This window comes from Megalobrama amblycephala, linkage group LG8, assembly GCF_018812025.1.
Source record: "Megalobrama amblycephala isolate DHTTF-2021 linkage group LG8, ASM1881202v1, whole genome shotgun sequence".
Lineage (NCBI taxonomy): Eukaryota > Metazoa > Chordata > Actinopteri > Cypriniformes > Xenocyprididae > Megalobrama > Megalobrama amblycephala.
The window spans coordinates 6,429,000-6,447,432 of NC_063051.1; the positions used below are offsets into that span (position 1 = coordinate 6,429,000).

General features: G+C 34.8%; 1 protein-coding gene and 1 long non-coding RNA gene across 4 annotated transcripts in view; one reads left to right on the forward strand and one right to left on the reverse strand.

Moving 5' to 3' along the window:
* Positions 1-1,463: 1,463 nt before the first annotated feature.
* Positions 1,464-18,433, reverse strand: part of grm4 (glutamate receptor, metabotropic 4) — a 217,491-nt gene continuing 200,521 nt past the window's right edge. For 2 of the 3 annotated variants that reach the window (XM_048198946.1, XM_048198948.1), the window contains one exon: positions 1,464-2,812. In XM_048198946.1, coding sequence (XP_048054903.1) covers positions 2,763-2,812 — 50 coding nt within the window. In that variant the 3' untranslated portion in view covers positions 1,464-2,762. Of the gene's footprint in view, positions 2,813-6,665; positions 6,699-18,433 lie in introns of all 3 variants that reach the window. The other variant, XM_048198947.1, reaches the window with a different exon arrangement.
* Positions 10,966-16,564, forward strand: LOC125273506. The gene is made up of 2 exons (XR_007186081.1): positions 10,966-11,802; positions 16,452-16,564. It is a non-coding gene; the product is annotated as an uncharacterized LOC125273506 (long non-coding RNA).

Here is an 18,433-nt window from a genome sequence, read left to right on the forward strand (position 1 = left end):
TAAATTGCTTATTAATAAATGTACACCTTTTGATTATTATTGTTGCCTCTAGTAATTATGTGTCTGATTTTTAATTACTCACCTATTTTGGATTCATTTTAAGCCAGCCATATAGTCATTTTTAATCAGTAGTTGGGTTAAATAAAACTACCCAGCAGGTTAGGCAAACATTTAACCCAACCACTGGGTTAAAACAACCCAATTGCTGGGTTTGTCCATTTTCAACCCAACTTGGGTTGTTTTTAACCAAATATTTTTTAGAGTGTAGTTAGCTGTTTTTATTGCACTTGGGTTTTTTAACCCAGCATTTTTTAGAGTGATGGATGTTTTTTTAAAATACATTTTTAATAAAATATTATATTTCTTATAAATGAATCTAAAACCCTTAACAACAACCTCCTTCAGTTTACATACAATGTTACACGCACACACACACACACACACACACAATGTATTGATCTTAGAGTACATGACCTCCTTTGCACAGCATCCTGATCCACCCTTCACCGTTCACTCTTTCCATCAGTTTCTAAGCACTGTCAGAGAGATGGAGTAGCATTCCAATCAAGTCCCTGTTTTATGTCCTGTATTCGAGACAGACCTAAATAAGCCTAACATGAGCTATAATTTATGTCTGCTAGCTATGCCGTTATACATCACAAAACCAAAGCACTGGCGCTTTTCTTTATAGCACCTGTCTTCTTCAACGCTGTTACCGCTGATGGCAGATACATCTCACACTTAATAATGGGGCCTTCAAAAATGTGCATTATGATAGACGGCTGCCTGTTGTAAAAGAAATATATCTCAGAAAATGACATTTCTTTTCATTTCCACTGTGCTTTTGTGCCAGGCTGACTCTGAATCTTCAGGACTTCTTGAGGAAATTTTAAATGCACAAAAGAGGATATTTTCATTTAGTTGTGAGAATAACCAGTTTGTGTTTTTGATCAAAATTATACATAAAAATAAATGCAATAGAGTATTAGCACATTACAAGGAAATGCAACTCTCAAAACGAATTAAAGCTTGTAATTTTAAATAATGTATGTTTCAGGCTGTCATGTTAGTTTTGATGCAAAAAGCATTATTAAATAAATAAACAACATTACACTTGAGTCTACTTATTAAGATTAGGGAGTCTATTATTACCATGCTTGTATAACTACTACTGTTTGTCATTTTATTCTAGCCACAAAAGCTTGTGCTGCATATCTGAATCATCACTGAAATTCAGAGGTTTACAGAAGAGAACTGTGCTATCACTTTTCTAAGCAATCCGACTTTCGGGTTTTACCTGACAGAGGAAAAATGAGTGAAAAAAAAAATCCCATAGATTTACAACCTACACCTTAGTAACCGCCAAGCAACGCCCTAGAAACCACCCAGAACGCAATGGACCCAGCCATATCTGACACACACAAACATGTGACATCCCAAACATCGCATAGATGATCAATGAGTTTTGAAAAATTTCTTTATTAGAAATTATTTATGTATAAAAATTAACATGCTTCACATACCTCATATGTCTTATTTTACAAATACTTTAATTCAGGCACTGTTTCTGACGTTTTTTTTTTCTCTTTTAGGATGAAAAGCAAACATTAGCAATCGGGAACACACATTAAGTTGCCATTTATCACGGTCAACATAGACATTTTATTCTGCAGCACAAACAGTGCAAAAACAAAGAGAGAAGAAATCATAAGAACTGAATCTTAAATTCACAAACATCTAAAGAGACAAATCAGCTTGTCTCTCTATCACCTGACATTTCCGGATACGAATACAGAATCCTGTCATCTACTCCCTGCGAGCTTCTCAGAACCGTTCTTTTACTTGAGATTGGTGATGCTTTGAGTTTCTTTAAAAGAGTCTCCGGTAGCTGTATTCTTATGAAAGCGACTTGCTCGCAATCCCCTGGTCCAGTGGATGTTGGTTCCAATATCTCGAGCGTTCCTTTCTGAGTGGACGTCACGCCATTTCTAAATTGTGATTTTTCGATTTTGCACAGGTGACTGTGACAGCTATAGCACATTTTGACAACAGGGCAAATTTGAGTTCCTCAAAAGGTGTGTACTTATGCACAAGCAAACATTACTCCAAAGAGCACTTCGTACATCTTCAACAGTTTCACAAGGCCCATGGTGAGGTAACAATACAGCAAACATAGTTCAACAGCATTCCATAAGGTTCTTTTTTTTTTTGTTGTTGAAAAAACAAAAATAAAGAAAGAAAGAAAAAACAACACAGCACAGGATGTCAAAACCAGCATGCTCAACATCTGTAAACAATGGTCACTGTCTTTGCTGCTGTCATCACCAAGGAGAAAACAAGAAGAAAAAGCTCCAAATGATTTTTTTTTTTTGTTTTGTTAATTTTTCTTTTAAATTTTCTTTTCCTTTTTTTTAGCCACCACATAGTGTTAGCGTCAATGAAACAGCGGACACTGACATGTTGTCCTTAATTAGTGTGTATCACTTTAACAATGACATCTGGAATAGATAGAGCAAGCTGTAATGGAATAGTCTGGGTGACAGACCGTCATTCCAACATCACCGTCGCAACTGTCACGGCCTCCCCAGATGCTCCCTATGTGACTTCACATGAGCTTCATTAATGAAAACATGTCTGTGGGGGTCCTCCAAACATCCGCTATCTCACTTCCATACGTGACATAACGTGAGAGTGATTTATCTTGAGATGCTGTCTTCCAGGGGTCACTTCTGGGATTTCGGTAGTGGCCTTTTATCACTTACCTAGATTGCATGGTTGCTGTAGCTGATGTACGTTTGTTTAGGGCTGAGTCCTGCAAGGGAAGAGAGAGTGTTACAAAAATAGATCATTTGAGTCTTAAAGTGCTTGAACGTGAATGCTGCTGCTGCTGCTGCTTTATTGGAATTTTGAGAAGGGAAATGTGGGAGGTAATTCGGTAACACTTTAGACATTCTACTAACTTTGTATCTTTGCAACTACATGTCAACAACCAGTCATTCAAGTATTAGTAGACTGTCATTTCGATAGTCCACTTTAGACCTTCTATACTATATGTCAACTACTCATTTGAACCGCGCCACCATTTATCCTCTCGGTTTAAAGTTTAAACGGCAGCGCAGCACGAGTTTACTCGCTGATCGGTCACGCGGCCACTAAACAGCGCTGTGAGATACAGCGAAAAGCTCTTGAATTCAGCAAAGAACACACATGTGTCAGTGAATTAAACTAGTTTAAAGCCAGATGAAACAGTGTTGACAAAATGGACAAACACTATGCGCAACGAAACAGTCAGAAGGCTTTTCAATCTACAAATCACCATCATTTATCATGGATTTACTGTAGTAACACTAACTGCACCATGGTATTGTAGCAGAAATGTAGGATATTAATTTAGAATTGTATTAATTATTAATGTACACATGTATTAAATGTATTAAAGGAGTAATGGAATATGATTACAATTTTATATGTGTGATTAAGCTATAGCATTTGTGCATTTATACTAAATGTATTTAGGCCACTGTTTTTCATACAAATACCATAGAAACCATATAGTTACATTTTACCATGGTAGTGAGGTGATATATATATATATATATGTGGTTTTAACTGTGGTTAATATGATCTAAATATATGATAATATGGAAGACCAATGGTTAATTTTAATAAAACTCAAACTAATTCAAAATATTTAAATTTTACCATATAAAAATGAGGTTGTTACAAGATGTTACTGTTTATGTTAATGAAAATTAATTCACATCTGCATCCTAACTCAAGCTACTACTACTGTCAACTCAAGCTACTGTCAAATTTCTAAGAGACAAAATATGTAATATTATCAATATTGCAGTCTGCACTGCAAACTGTGCCGAAGATATGCGTCATTAAAGTCAGGCAACACAAACCTGTTTCATGACTTGGAACAATACCACCCGTTAAATATCTTAAAGGTGCCCTAGAACTTTTTTTTAAAAGATGTAATATAAGTCTAAGGTGTCCCCTGAATGTGTCTGTGAAGTTTCAGCTCAAAATACCCCATAGATTTTTTTTTATTCACTTTTTTAACTGCCTATTTTGGGGCATCATTATAAATGAGCCGATTCAGGGTGTGTGGCCCTTTAAATCTCGTGCTCCACGCCCCAAGAGCTCGCGCTTGCCTTAAACAACATAAAAAAAGTTCAAACAGCTAATATAACCCTCAAAATTGATCTTTACAAAGTGTTTGTCATGCAGCATGTCTAATCGCGTAAGTACAGTGTTTATTTGGATGTTTACATTTGGTTATGAATGAGTTTGATAGTGCTCCGTGGCTAACGGCTAATGCTACACTGTTGGAGAGATTTATAAAGAATGAAGTTGTGTTTATGCATTATACAGACTGCAAGTGTTTAATAATGAAAATGCGATGGCTCTTGTCTCCATGAATACAGTAAGAAACGATGGTAACTTTAACCACATTTAACAGTACATTAGCAACATGCTAACGAAACATTTAGAAAGACAATTTACAAATATCACTAAAGTATCATGATATCATGGATCATGTCAGTTATCATTGCTCCATCTGCCATTTTTCGCTGTTGGGAACATGGGCTGGCATATGCAAATATTGGGGGTGTACATATTAATGATCCCGACTGTTACGTAACAGTCGGTATTATGTTGAGATTCGCCTGTTCTTCGGAGGTCTTTTATACAAATGAGATTTATATAAGAAGGAGGAAACAATGGAGTTTGAGACTCACTGTATGTCTTTTCCATGTACTGAACTCTTGTTATTTAACTATGCCAAGGTAAATTCAATTTTTGAATCTAGGGCATCTTTAATAGAAAATGTATTCAAATTTATTAAAGAAAAATGACTGGAAAAGCGTAAAGAATTCAAAAACGTTTGAAGTGTTTGTCGTTTTCTGACAATAAAGGGTAGTTTAAAACCACAATTAATGGTCTGGTTTCTACAGCTTTCACTTAGAAGAAAAAATCTGCCTTTAAAGTTGAAAGAAATAAAGATTTGACATTTATTGCGATAATTATCGATATCGACTGATATGACAAATTTTATCGTGATCATTTTTTGGCCATATCGCCCAGCCCTAACTGTATCTTTGCAACTACATGTCATCTTGTTCTACTAACCCTAACCTAACAGTCTACTAATACTGTAATAAGAGTTAGTTGACATGTAGCTGCAGAATTACTTATAGTTAGTAGAATGTCTACAGTGGGTTAAATAAAGTGTAATTTGGTAGGATACGCACTCATGGAAACCTTTATCAAAGCGGTTTGTCGCAGTTTTATTTCTTGTCAGGCCTGGTTGCAATGCGAAGACACCTTCTTTGATGCAGCTATTAATTTGCCAGAAGTCAAGTAGCATGTCTTTTTTGATATTAGACTCTGTCTTTCTTGATATCAAAGTGCAGATTACTTGACTGAGACGGTTGTCACCTTTTGCACAGGAGGGCCATTTAACACCTTCAAAAAAACATGCCAGTTACCTGTAAACAATTATAAGTCTGCTATCAAAGCATTCCATCAACAAAAACTCAATCAACAGCCTAATCTTGTCATTCGGCATCCATTTTGCAATAGCTGTGTAGTACAAACAATCACAAAGGGTAGCATGAGTGACATTGCCTTCAGCTATTCATGTAATAACCTTGCCAAAGAAGGAGGGTCAATGGAAATTTCAAGCTCATTGCATCATTATATGGAGATCAAAAGGTTACCTCATGCAATCATGCAGGACCGTTTGAATAAGGTAGGTGAAGTGACATTTGACCCAACACTGTGGTGCGGTTCTCCATTCTGGACTCTCTTTCTGAGCACTGACCCATAGGTGCAGTCAGATAAATAGCTCCATTTCAGTTTAGAGGGAGGGGCGTTGACACAAAAAGCAAAGTTAAAGGGATAGTTCACCCCAAAATTTAAATTTTGTCATCACCCTCAAGTTGTTCCAAACCTGTATGAGTTTCTTCTGTTGAACACAAAAGAAGATATTTTAAAGAATGTTGGTAATCAAACAGTTGATGGTAGCCATTGACTTCCATAGTAGGAAAAAAATAATATGGAAGTCAATGGCTACCGTGAACTGTCTGGTTACCAACATTCTTTAAAATATCTTCTTTTGTGTTCAACAGAAGAGAGAAACTCATACAGGTTTGGAACAACTCGAGTATGAGTAAATGATGACAGAATTTTTTTTATGAAATGTAATTTTGGGTAAACCATCCCTTTAAATGATTCTTGCTCTATATAAAATATCATTGCATAGATTCATACTGTTCTATTTGAGTCTGCTATCCCAATTTGTGTTTGTGTTTATGCAATCTAGGCCATGCACTGTTCTGAAAGTTTTCATACCTACTCTCTGTTGGTTGGAAAATGCATAAAAGCAAATTTGTTGCTATTTTAGGTTTTTCCCCAGTATAGTGTTTGTCACCTACAAAGATCTGTGCAAACAAACTATTTGCAAAAACAATGTGGCATGCGTGCTTTTTGTGTCTTTTGCAATTCCAACAAATGTCAGCGTAATTTAAATGCATTGTCTATTATAAAATGATTGGTATGCACAGTTTGAGCATTAACGCTAAATGGAACATGGTTGAGTTTAACAATTAGGTCTAACAATGAGCCAAGCAATAACCAATAATTAAAGTCTTTACCTGTCTTCACTGTTTAGTTATCATCAACATATCCTGAAACACAGGTTGAGCGGTTACATATATTAGACAGGTTTTATTTACAATAGCTTAGCAGCATGTATCTGTAATGAAAATAAAAGACAAACAATGAATGCTGCTTCTCAACTTTATGGTTTTGCATTGCAAAATTCAAATGCAACACACTGCAGGTATAACATGTTTGACATCATTACCGTCATATGGCCATGAAGAGGGGGGGAGGGCATTTGAACCTTGTATACAGAGATGTTTTTGCAGTATGCAAGCTTTGATGTATTTCTCAGTGCATCAATCAATATTGGATCCAAATGATTCTTTTCATATGCATCCTATTTGAAATGCTCTTCAACCCCTTGAATGCTCTCTTTGAAAGAATGATAAGATTGAGCTGTATACTATGTTCTTTAAAAGTGTTGCATTCAACATGTTTACATCAATTTAAGCATACTCAAGTACCTCAGCCTCAAAGATGTACTGTATAGTCACAGCCTGAATAATGATACCTTTACTGTAGGGTTACATTTTTTATCCAGAAAATGTGGTCGTTATTTTAATGATTCACAGGCACAGCACAATTGTGAAGTAATTGTGTCCTCATCAGGACAATTGTTTTCCATCTGTGTAAATTGGGATCGTCTGCGATGCAGGGACAGAATACTTATGCAAAAAGCACATTTCAGCATTTTAACTCTGCTAGGAAGTTTCCTAACACAACAATGCTATATTACACTAATTCTGAGTTTCAGCGAAGGATTTGCAAAGGTTGTGATTGTGAATACATTTGCAAGGCACAGTAATATGCAACTGCAATTGTCAATCATTCTAAATAATTTAAAGATAAAAGCATACACCAATTTATTAGTAATAATGCAGTCTTATTTAAATACAAAATACTGAAAAATCATATATTATTTTGAATACACAAACTCCAGTAGTTTTTATATGCTACAAGCAAATCTATGCATCACAACATTATAATAAAAAAGCACCACTAGCATTGCCACTGGTCGGAAAAAGTGTCAATTTTTAGGGAAATAATCCTACAAATGGGCTTACTTATAACTGTCTTTGCTTGTTTTGCTAGTGTACGCGCAAAATTGAACGCATAGCCTTGGAAAGTATACTTCACTTGACTCGTACGCAAACACATGTGTTCGACACATACGCAGTTTTGAGCAATCTCTCGCCATGAGTTACAACCCATGTAAACATTTTTGTATTTTGAGTTGTACAAATGAGGGTACTTTCTAACTTCTTCACACAATCTCTCGTCTATGTAGGCCTCCATTGTCGCTGTAGCTTGCATGTGTTCCGGTCTGTTCTGTTTGGGCAGTTTTTCATTGACAACCTTGTGAATCGACACCCCCAGGGCACGGTTGCCACTTTGTGGATAAACTAATTACTACAAAAAAAATTAAATGCACATATGCGACCTGTGCGTACAAGTATGTTCGGTTACAAAAATCCAGCGGCGCGCATACAGTACGCACATACTCTCCTGATGACGAAATTCACGTCACTCGCACTGTACGTTGATCCTCGCGTACGTTTAAAAAGTGAACTATACTTTGAGCTTTAAGCTGGGATAAGAGAAAGCAACATAAAAAAAACAAGTGAACAATAGTTAGTGGAAAAATCTTTTTTTTCCACTAACCACTCATAAATGTCATTTTCTCAAAAATACACATGTAACGTAGTTCGTAAATGTGGGAAGGAGGCGGGAACCGGCGAACATTCAACGTAACTTTAATGTAAAATAAACAAAGAACAAAACGAAAGTAATGCCGGCAGACCCTCGCGGACGTCTGCCGGCCACACAAACATAATAAAACATAACGTAAAGTCCAGGCCTGGTCCTCTCTCGTCCTTCACTGTAGTCGCTCCTCCTTTTATGTTCCCGGAGCTCCTCCGTGAGGGACTCAAGGCCGGTGCGCCTCCCAGATGAAGCTCATTAACACTCGCGCCACCGGCCTCGCGCCGTTCCCTCACGGCTCTCGCCCGCCCTGGTCGCCACAACACACTTTTAGGTATATGCTGCTTACATGTTATTGCAGTGTTTGGGCTGAATACAGTGTAATTAGACTTTAGCCATGAAAATGTTATAATTAACAGAAATAAGCAAAAATGTCAGGGCATGTCAAAACACCTCCGGGCCCAGAAAACACCTCAGACCCCAGAGGGTTAAATACTGTTTGCACAAACAGCATCTTGTTTACACTGTGCAATGTAAGTGCAAATAATGATAGATGCTAATCTACCATGGTGAGAGAGCTCAATGTGCTGCAACTGAAGAAAACCTATGCAAAAAAAACAAACAAAAAAAAAAAACTGAAAATTAAGAAAACACCATCAATTTGACAACACGTGCTGCAGATACTCACAGCAGAACCAAATACAGAAACATGCTGCAAATACTCAAAACGCACATACGATTAGGATGTTGAAATAAATAAAAAAATCTTCTTTCAGGTCACCGACAACACCACTGATGAGAAGACATTGAACTATAAGCATGTCCCAGCCAGGTCCGTCACTTGTTGGGCTTGCCGCCAGTGATATTTGCTGCACATGTGTTGTCAAACTGATAATGTTTTCTTCATTTTTCTATTTGTATGTGTTTTCTTCAGTTGCAGCGCATTGAGCACTCTTGGCCACTGTACTAATCAAACAAAGCATAAATAGAATGTAATATGTTATTAAACATAAAATATCGGAGCAACATTGGGTGGAGTAAGTGAAAATAGTGTTGACCTGTAAATAAAAACTGCTTAAAAATGACACTTCAGCTATAACTTTGAAATCTGCTATACACTTTATTTTACTCGGAAGTAAGACATTTTCCGTGAATATGTGTAAACTTCTGAATACCAAAGAAAGAATACCAAAATGCTCTAAATGGCAACGCATAAGGCTCGACACATTCAAGTGTCCAGCTCAAGTTAAAAATAAGGTGAATAGAAAAAAAAAAAAAAAAAAAAATATATATATATATATATATATATATATATATATATATTTGATTTAGGAAAAATTAAGCCCAATGGACGTGGGTCCTCTGGGATGCTAGCAAGATAGTACTTAAAAAAGTACTTTATAACCACTGGATTTTAATGACGGGTTGGGTATTATACAAAAGAGTCTGTGTTTATGTGTTCTGGAACAAAAGTACAGTATTGTGTATAAAAAAAGAATGATACTGCACATACTACAACTGTAAACATTTGTATCCCAGAGATTAACAGTAATATCATTGCACATCTGTGTTTAAATTACTGATTTAAGGCACAACAATTTAATATTTGTGCTTTGGCTAAGTCCATACAAGCATGAACAAGCATAATTTGGTGCTGAAATAAGTTTATTTCACAGTAACATTATGAACTCGTTTTTATGCATGAGCGCATTCAGCTCTGGCTCGCTGTCATTACATGCACACAGCAACTCACACTAACACGCTCTTAAAAGGACAGTATGCATCCTATGATTTGAGGTTTCTTGTATTTTCCATAAGTACAATTTAATGAAACAGCTGAGCAATTAAATGTAAAAATCTAGCAGTCTCGTTTACAGTAAGCCAAAGCAATATGCTAGAACAGGTCAAGTCCAGCTTAACAGTATAATACAGTCTACAGTGTAAAATCTCTGTATATTTATAAAACTATGGGTGCCTATTGCAGACACAGATTTATATGTTTCCGTGTTATAATTGAACCTGCTGGGGCCCGTTTGGCCTTTAGGCCCATTGAACTTGGATATGCAGAGGTGATTTTTCTCCATCTCAATCTGCCCTGAAATTAAACAACCTTGCACAGAAATTGTCAGGAGGCATTAAAAATGTAATTGTCATTAAAAGGTAGCCTGAAGGAATATGCTGCATACATTAACTAATCCTAACTATTGGAGAGAGAGAGAGAAAAAAATAAAAAAAAATAAAAAACAAAGCCTAACAAAAATATAGTAAGTTTTAGATATGTACATACAATATCTAGAAACGTCAAAGTATGCTGTATAATATTTTAACAATTTTGCTTTGTTTATCCACAGAAAAGATATTCCTGATATTAAATTTATTAAAATTCTACACCTGTAAGACCTTCATCTTTAGTAGCTTTCTGGGCATCTGAAAGTGTTCATTATCTTGCTGGCAATAGAGGCCTCACTGAGCCATCGGATTTTATCAAAAATATCTGAATGTGTGTTCTGAAGATGAACGAAGGTCTTACGGGTGTGGAACGACATGAGGGTGAGTAATAAATGACAGAATTTTCATTTTTGAGCGAACTAACCCTTTAAGGATTCAATACACAGTAAATTAAACAAAAAGTACATAAAAAAAACTTGAAAATGATTAAGCTTTTGCACACTGCAGAAAACTCTCTAACCAAGGCAACAAAATGCGATACTGAATTGAAATCTTCAATTCAAGAAGTCACTCATTATGGTTATATGGTGGCTGGCCATGCATGATCATGATGTCAAGAGACTATTTCAAGGAGACCCACATTGATCTTTTCAGTCATACAAATCCTGACACATAAAACGTCTGATGTAAAGCAGACTCATATCGTTATTGATTATATTTACAACTCACCCAAGAGAAACTCTATTCCTTACAGGACACAAGAGAAAGCCTATTGATGGTTATACAGCGTAACTACGAGTTTGATCAACTGACCTTGTCATTCTCATCCTCTCATTCTCATTCTTTGGCAAGTTTCAATGAGCTTTGCAGGCAACATCACACACACATTACGTTTTGATCTTGTTTGCATGCATCACTAAACTAAATACATGTACTGCATTGCAATGCTATCAAAGGTGGGCTGTTACTTCAGGATGCATTGGTAGCAAGGTGTCCTCTAACAGTGATAAAACTGCTTGCCAAGTACTGACTTTTGTAGATACACTAATGGAGTGCATCTCCCTATGACTGTGAATAATATGTCACAAATATGCACTGACACTGTAAAAATAGCTATACATCAACATGTCTTACGTTCATCTTGATTAGTTTCAAGATCTTTTTTTACTTCCAGTAGGTGAGATGACAAGAAGTGTGACTTCAGAAGTGTGACTTAGGAGATTCCGAGAAGACGCAGAGATCAATGTCACATATGTGGTAAATGTGATACTGTGAAGACTTACTAGTCACCTGCTAGTTAAAAACCGTGAAAAAGCAATGGCTGGGAAATGTGTCATATTCCTTTTGTTAATGGCTTGAAACCTTAATAGAATGCACTGCTGCCAGGTACACAGTGTTTCTTCTGGGGTTGTGTGCTGCCTTTTTAGGCAGGATAAATAATCAAAACACAATATAATTATGATATTGCCTATTGCACATGCCAAATAAATAAATAAATAAATAAAACTAACAACTTATCAGTGTTGCATAAAATATATACTATTGAAATATACTATTGAATAATAAAATGATTATAATAGTACAATTAGCCAGAACACAAAACTAATGGAAGCAGCTCTAAAAGGTTTTTTTTTTTTTAAATATTTTTCAAAATAATACATTTATGTACAATAATTGGTATGTATTAGGGGTGTGACAAGACAGTTATCTCATGAGATAAGACATGAGTTTGAATTCACAAGAATGAGACGAGACAAGACAAGATTTTTACATAGTATTTTGAAGAAATCTTCAATCATCTTGTAATGAATGTCATTTCAGTTCTACTTTCTGAGTATGAATTATCATATGCAGTAAAAGACAACAATAGTCAAGCACTGTAAAAGTTTTTGTCACAAACTCAACTGACTGGCTTCTCTCCTGAATGATTTCATATGAGTCTCTTCAGACCTTAGAACTGTACATGATTTATGAGCTTCTACAACTTTTGACCTCCTAACTGAACTCCTTTCCACAAACTGATCATAGAAATAAAAACAGTAGAAATAAAAGTGAATAACAGTTTTCTCTTAGTCTTAACTCTTGCAAACAATAAGTGCAAACATAATCTAAGTACTCTCTCAATATTCAGAGTACAACCCAGCCTAAGGTAGCTTTCATATTGGGAGATATTTGCATGCATCAGGGAGCTGCTTTCTAAATGTGGGGGAAATTGAAATTGTGTTTGAACGAGCACTCGCGTTTTACTTTCGATTTTGTGATTGTGCGTACTCTGTGATGATCGCGCATTCTACAAGATAAGACATTTGTCAGATGCTTGGGCTCTGTTGTGCAACGAATCCTCCGCCATGGTCTTGACAATCATCTCATCACATAATCTTGTCGCATTTTAATCTCGCAAGATCTCGTGGCACGAGATCTCGTCACACCCCTAAAATGTATGCTGCCTTCAAGTGCACCTGGCAATTTTTCTACAAATATGAGAATAGTGAAACCAAAATATACATTTAAAAATATGGGGTCAGTAAGATGTTTTAATATATTATTGAAATATTTTGAAAAAAGTCACTAAGACTTTTATTTGATCAAAAATACAGTCAAAACAATAATATTGTGAACAGTTATTACAATTTAAAATATCTATTTCTAATATATTTTAAAATGTAATTTATGGCAATGCTGAATTTTCATCATCATTACTCCAGTATTCAGTGTCACATGATCCTTCAGAAATTATTCTAACATGCTGATTTGATGTTTTTCTAATTTTATTTTTTTTCTTAACATTTCTTATCAATGTTGAAACTGGTTGTGCTGCTTAACATTTTTGTTGATGAAAAAATTTAGGATCATTTTATTACAAGAAAGTTCAAAAAACAATTTATTTGAAATAGAATTTGTAACAATGCAAAATAATTTAATGTCACTTTTGATAAATGTAATGCATCCTTGCTGACTAAAAGTATATGAATTTCTTTAAAAATATATTTTGAACAATATTTTATATATATATCCTCTGCTATATATATGTGCTATATATATATATATATATATATATATATATATATATACACACACACACACACACACACACTGGTACTACAATATATATACACATATATACACACACACACATATATATCATATATATATATATATATATATATACACACACACACACTGGTACTACAATATATACACACACACACACACACACACACACACACACATATATATATGTTTTTAAAAGAAGTTTCGTCTGCTCACCAAGGCTACATTTATTTAATTAAAAATACAGTAAAAAACTGTTATATTGTGAAATATTATTACAATTTAAAATAACTGTTTTCTATTTGAATATATTTGACAAAGTAATTTATTCCTGTGATGCAAAGCTGAATTTTCAGCATCATTACTCCAGTCTTCAGTGTCACATGATCCTTCAGAAATCATTCTAATATGCTGATCTGCTGCTCAAGAAACATTTAATGTGTACAATTGTACAAAATATTTGTGTACAATATTTTTTTTCAGGATTATTTGATGAATAGAAAGTTCAAAAGAACAGTGTTTATCTGAAATCTAATCTTTTGTAACATTATAAATGTCTTTACTGCCACTTTTGATTGATTTAATGCATCCTTGCTGAATAAAAGTATTCATTTCTTTAATTTCTTTTCAAAGTAATAAAAATAAAAATTCTTACTGACCCCAAACTTTTGAACGGTAGTGTATAATGCTACAGAAGCTTTGTATTTCAGATAAATGCTGTTCTTTTGAACTTTCTATTCACCAAGGAATCCTGAAAAAAAAAAGTACACAACTGTTTTCAACATTGAAAATAATCATAAATGTTTATTGAGCAGCAAATCAGCATATTAGAATGATTTCTGAAGGATCATGTGACACTGAAGACTGGAGTAACGATGCTGAAAATTCAGCTTTGCATCACAGGAATAAATTACTTTGTCAAATATATTTAAATAGTACACAGTTATTTTAAATTGTAATAATATTTCACAATATTACTATTTTTTACTGTATTTTTAATTAAATAAATGTAGCCTTGGTGAGCAGACGAAACTTCTTTTAAAAATATTAAAAATCTTAGTGGTTCCAAACTTTTGGACTGTACTATATATATATATATATATATATATATATATATATATATATATATATATATATAGTAGTACCAGTGAATAACCATAAGCAAATATTGTTCAATCAATTTTATACAACCTATATGATTTATTTATGCATGATATCAAACAAATAACCACAAAGTATCGGAGTAGACAGCACCTTAATATTATCGCCTTGTAATAGAGTGGTGCAGGGGTGAGGTCAGAACCCAGAAAACTAATTCCCCATTGCTTCCTTTGAGTTTTTCCTATGGTGATGTATAATGGGTGTTTTCTGTTTATGAGTAAAATAAATCCTGTGGTAAATATAACTTGACGATACGTTGACGTTTTGTTCTGCAACGTACACTGCACACACTCACACCCCAAACTGCCTTATCTAGTTACATATTAGAAACATTCATTTACAAAAATAAACAAAATTGCTTCAAGATTCGTGTTTTCAGTATGGGTGTGTGTAATTTACGTTGTAGAACAAAACATCAAGGTATCATCAAGTTGTGTTTACACAGAACTCTTGAGGGAACCAGTGGCGAATTAGTCTTCCGGGTTTTGACCTCCTCCCTGCACCACTCTATTGAAACAACTTCAATAAACAAAGCCATCAAATGGAGACTTCCCAGCATCTTTCACACGGTTGCATACCTTCAGCATTCACAGGTCTGTATCATTGAGAATATTACGGTTCCTCCTAGTAAAAACCATTTTTTGGTCATTCATGTTCACAAAATCATGATATATTTGACACCAGTTGAAAGCCGATAATATGCTGATAATGCTGATGGTGGTCAATTCTGATAATAATAGTGATTCCTGCCTATAACATGCACATAAAGATGAGTCTTTGCTTGACTAGAAACACAACTGGGAACTACATAATTATTCAATGTCATGTAATTGACTTAGAAGTTATTGTAACACTTCAATGTTTCTATTACATTAAGACACTTAACAGACACTTTCGCTTAATGCGATTCAAGTCTTAAAGGAGGATCACAAATCAATCAGCAAGGAGATCCTATTCCCCCTTTAATGCATTCATGAAATGTTAGACATCCCTGAGCCAAGGACAAAGTATTTGTTAGCTAGCATTTGCTTTAAATGTAAAGAAACCGCCTGTATTAAATGACTGGTAAGATTTTTTTTTTGAAAGGGCACATGCTAATGTAGTCACTGACTCTACCTCATTTATAAAAGCACATTGTTCCACTGCAGTGAATTCAAAGTGGTGCTATATAGAGCCAACGAGGCACTGAGCACATGAAATTCACACTGGCGATGGTGGTAGTCTGGCATGGCCATGCAACCGGTGTTAAATATTTGCTGAAAATATTCTGTGCTAACTAGTCATGCTTAATTGGGTGAATTTTCATCTATGTAGCAACCTTAATTACACAAATGTAATTCTGTTGTCAAAACATTTATCTGGATGTCTCCCTTAATTCAGAGCTATTTGTTAAGACCCACAATATGATTTACTGGTTATTGCTACATTGCAAAATTAATATAAAATGCAACATAATGAAAGCAGAGTGGATGTGTGTTGCTGTGAATGCCAAATGCAATGTAATGGAAGCAGATAATTTGTACCTTCCTAGTCTAACATGATACTTTGAATCTGCTTAATATGATATTTTATTCTAGACCTAGTCAATGTCGGATATATCTTGGGAAATGTCATAGTAAATTCAAATCATTATGAATTTGAATATTCTTTGTGCATATCTCTAACTGGATTCCTATTTCTTCATGGTTTTTCAGCTTCCGTGGCCCACAACCAAGGGGTCAAAGTATGGCTAGTCAGCATGACCCCATTAGCCCCTGCTGGTAGATCTGACACCATCTGGCTGCAAATAAACAAGCTCCATTGATGACATTTTGTTTTTGTTTTTGTAAGCAACGTATTTCACTGTATTATACTAGATGTTTTACCACGTCTGTTAAAAGTGTGAAATTGATTTATTTTTCCCCCTGTCTGATACATTTGATGTCAGAGGTTAGGGTTAGTAACTAGTAGGGTTAGATGTTAGTAGCAGGATGATTTTAAAGTCACCATGAAATCAAAACACTGTGATTTAACAAAGGTTTGTGAATATACAGTAAAACATGCAAAAAAAAAAAAAAGTACTGTGTCTACTGAGGATTGTGTATTCCAGATATAGCACCAGAAATGAGCAAATCTTGTCTGTTTTCAAAGGTTTCTCTTTAATGAATCAGTCATTTGCGCCGTGCAAAATAAAAGGTAGCGTCAATGCAACTGATTTAAATCAGTTAAATCACGTGATTTACCACCCTTAAAACTATTTAGGAAAAGGTAACTGTGCAGGTTAATATCACATCATATTTAGAACACAAGATTAGGAAAGATACCTGAGCTGGGACTTAAACTCAGGTCGCCCGAAGTGCAAACGTGCTACATGTCGGAATGCTGACCACGAGGCTATCGGCTCCAACGTCATATTCAAACTTAAAAGTCAAATACTACTCTGCAAGACACTGCTTCTAAAGGTAATGCAACTAAATTATATTTCAGTGAAATATAATTATATTTAATTTTTAATTTTATAACTAAAACATTTAAAAAACAAAAATCAAAACTTCTTGCACCATTGAAACAGAAATATTCATGTCTGGCTATTTGAGCAATTCTTACTTTTTTAATTAGTCAGTATGCTTTGATCGATTATTCAGCTTTTGCAGTTAGTCAAAATATCAAGTTTTGCCTATTCTAACTAATAACTAACTAATAAATAACACAAGAAAATCACTTCAGCTTCTGAAAATGTCTTTTTAATGAACTTCGAGCCAACTGAATAGACCAATATCCTTCAGCTTTTCAGTCCTCAGAAGTCATCAATAGTCCAACTGCTACAATGACTGGTAGTGTGTTTTTATTAAGGCTGCACATTGACACACAATGCAGTTTTTATAATAACATTATAATAATAACTTTTAAATAAGACTAAAACTATGCATATTTAATATAGTGCATATTTTTTTTTTAAATGCTATCCTCAAGAGTTCATTTTTTCTAGCAGACTAATGAGATATGAACAATGAATGGCTTTTCTCAGGTAAATTAAATGTTACATGACATTGTTTATAAGCTGTTTTATTGACATTTTTCTGTAACACTGAGTGATTACGTGAGACATGATACATTTCAGTAAGTTGTACTGTTTCTTTCAACATTCCTTTTCATGTTCATTCATGTTTATTTGGTGCTATATCTAGTAGTAGAGGAAGAGATGATTGGTTCACATGCTGCCTCAACTGAGGCGCTACAGCAATCTGTCACGCCACTTTAATGAGCGCAAAAAAACACATTTATTGTTTGAATTTCATAGTCAAATTGACAATTTAAAAAGGTGAGACTCCATTTTATTGCACTCCAAAGTGCCGTGTCTACTTCTATTGGATTGCATCCGGGAGGACTGCATTACAGTATTGTGCCACAGTGCCCCACTGGTCAAACTGTGTTACAGCAGACCCTTAAAATGGGTCATATGAGATCAAAAGATTATTCAACAACAACAATAATGTCGATAATGTCAACAAATCGTTTCTGCACTGAACTCAGTCAATCAGGGCCTTACTGAAAAGAATAATTATGCGAACAGGGACTCTTTTGAAGATGGAGGCTTCAGGATTGCTTCTACTTTAGAATGCAAGTTATTTCTGCTGAGGCAGCAGGCTATTATTTACTGCTGTATTACAAAGTTGTTTATGAGCTGCTGTTTTAT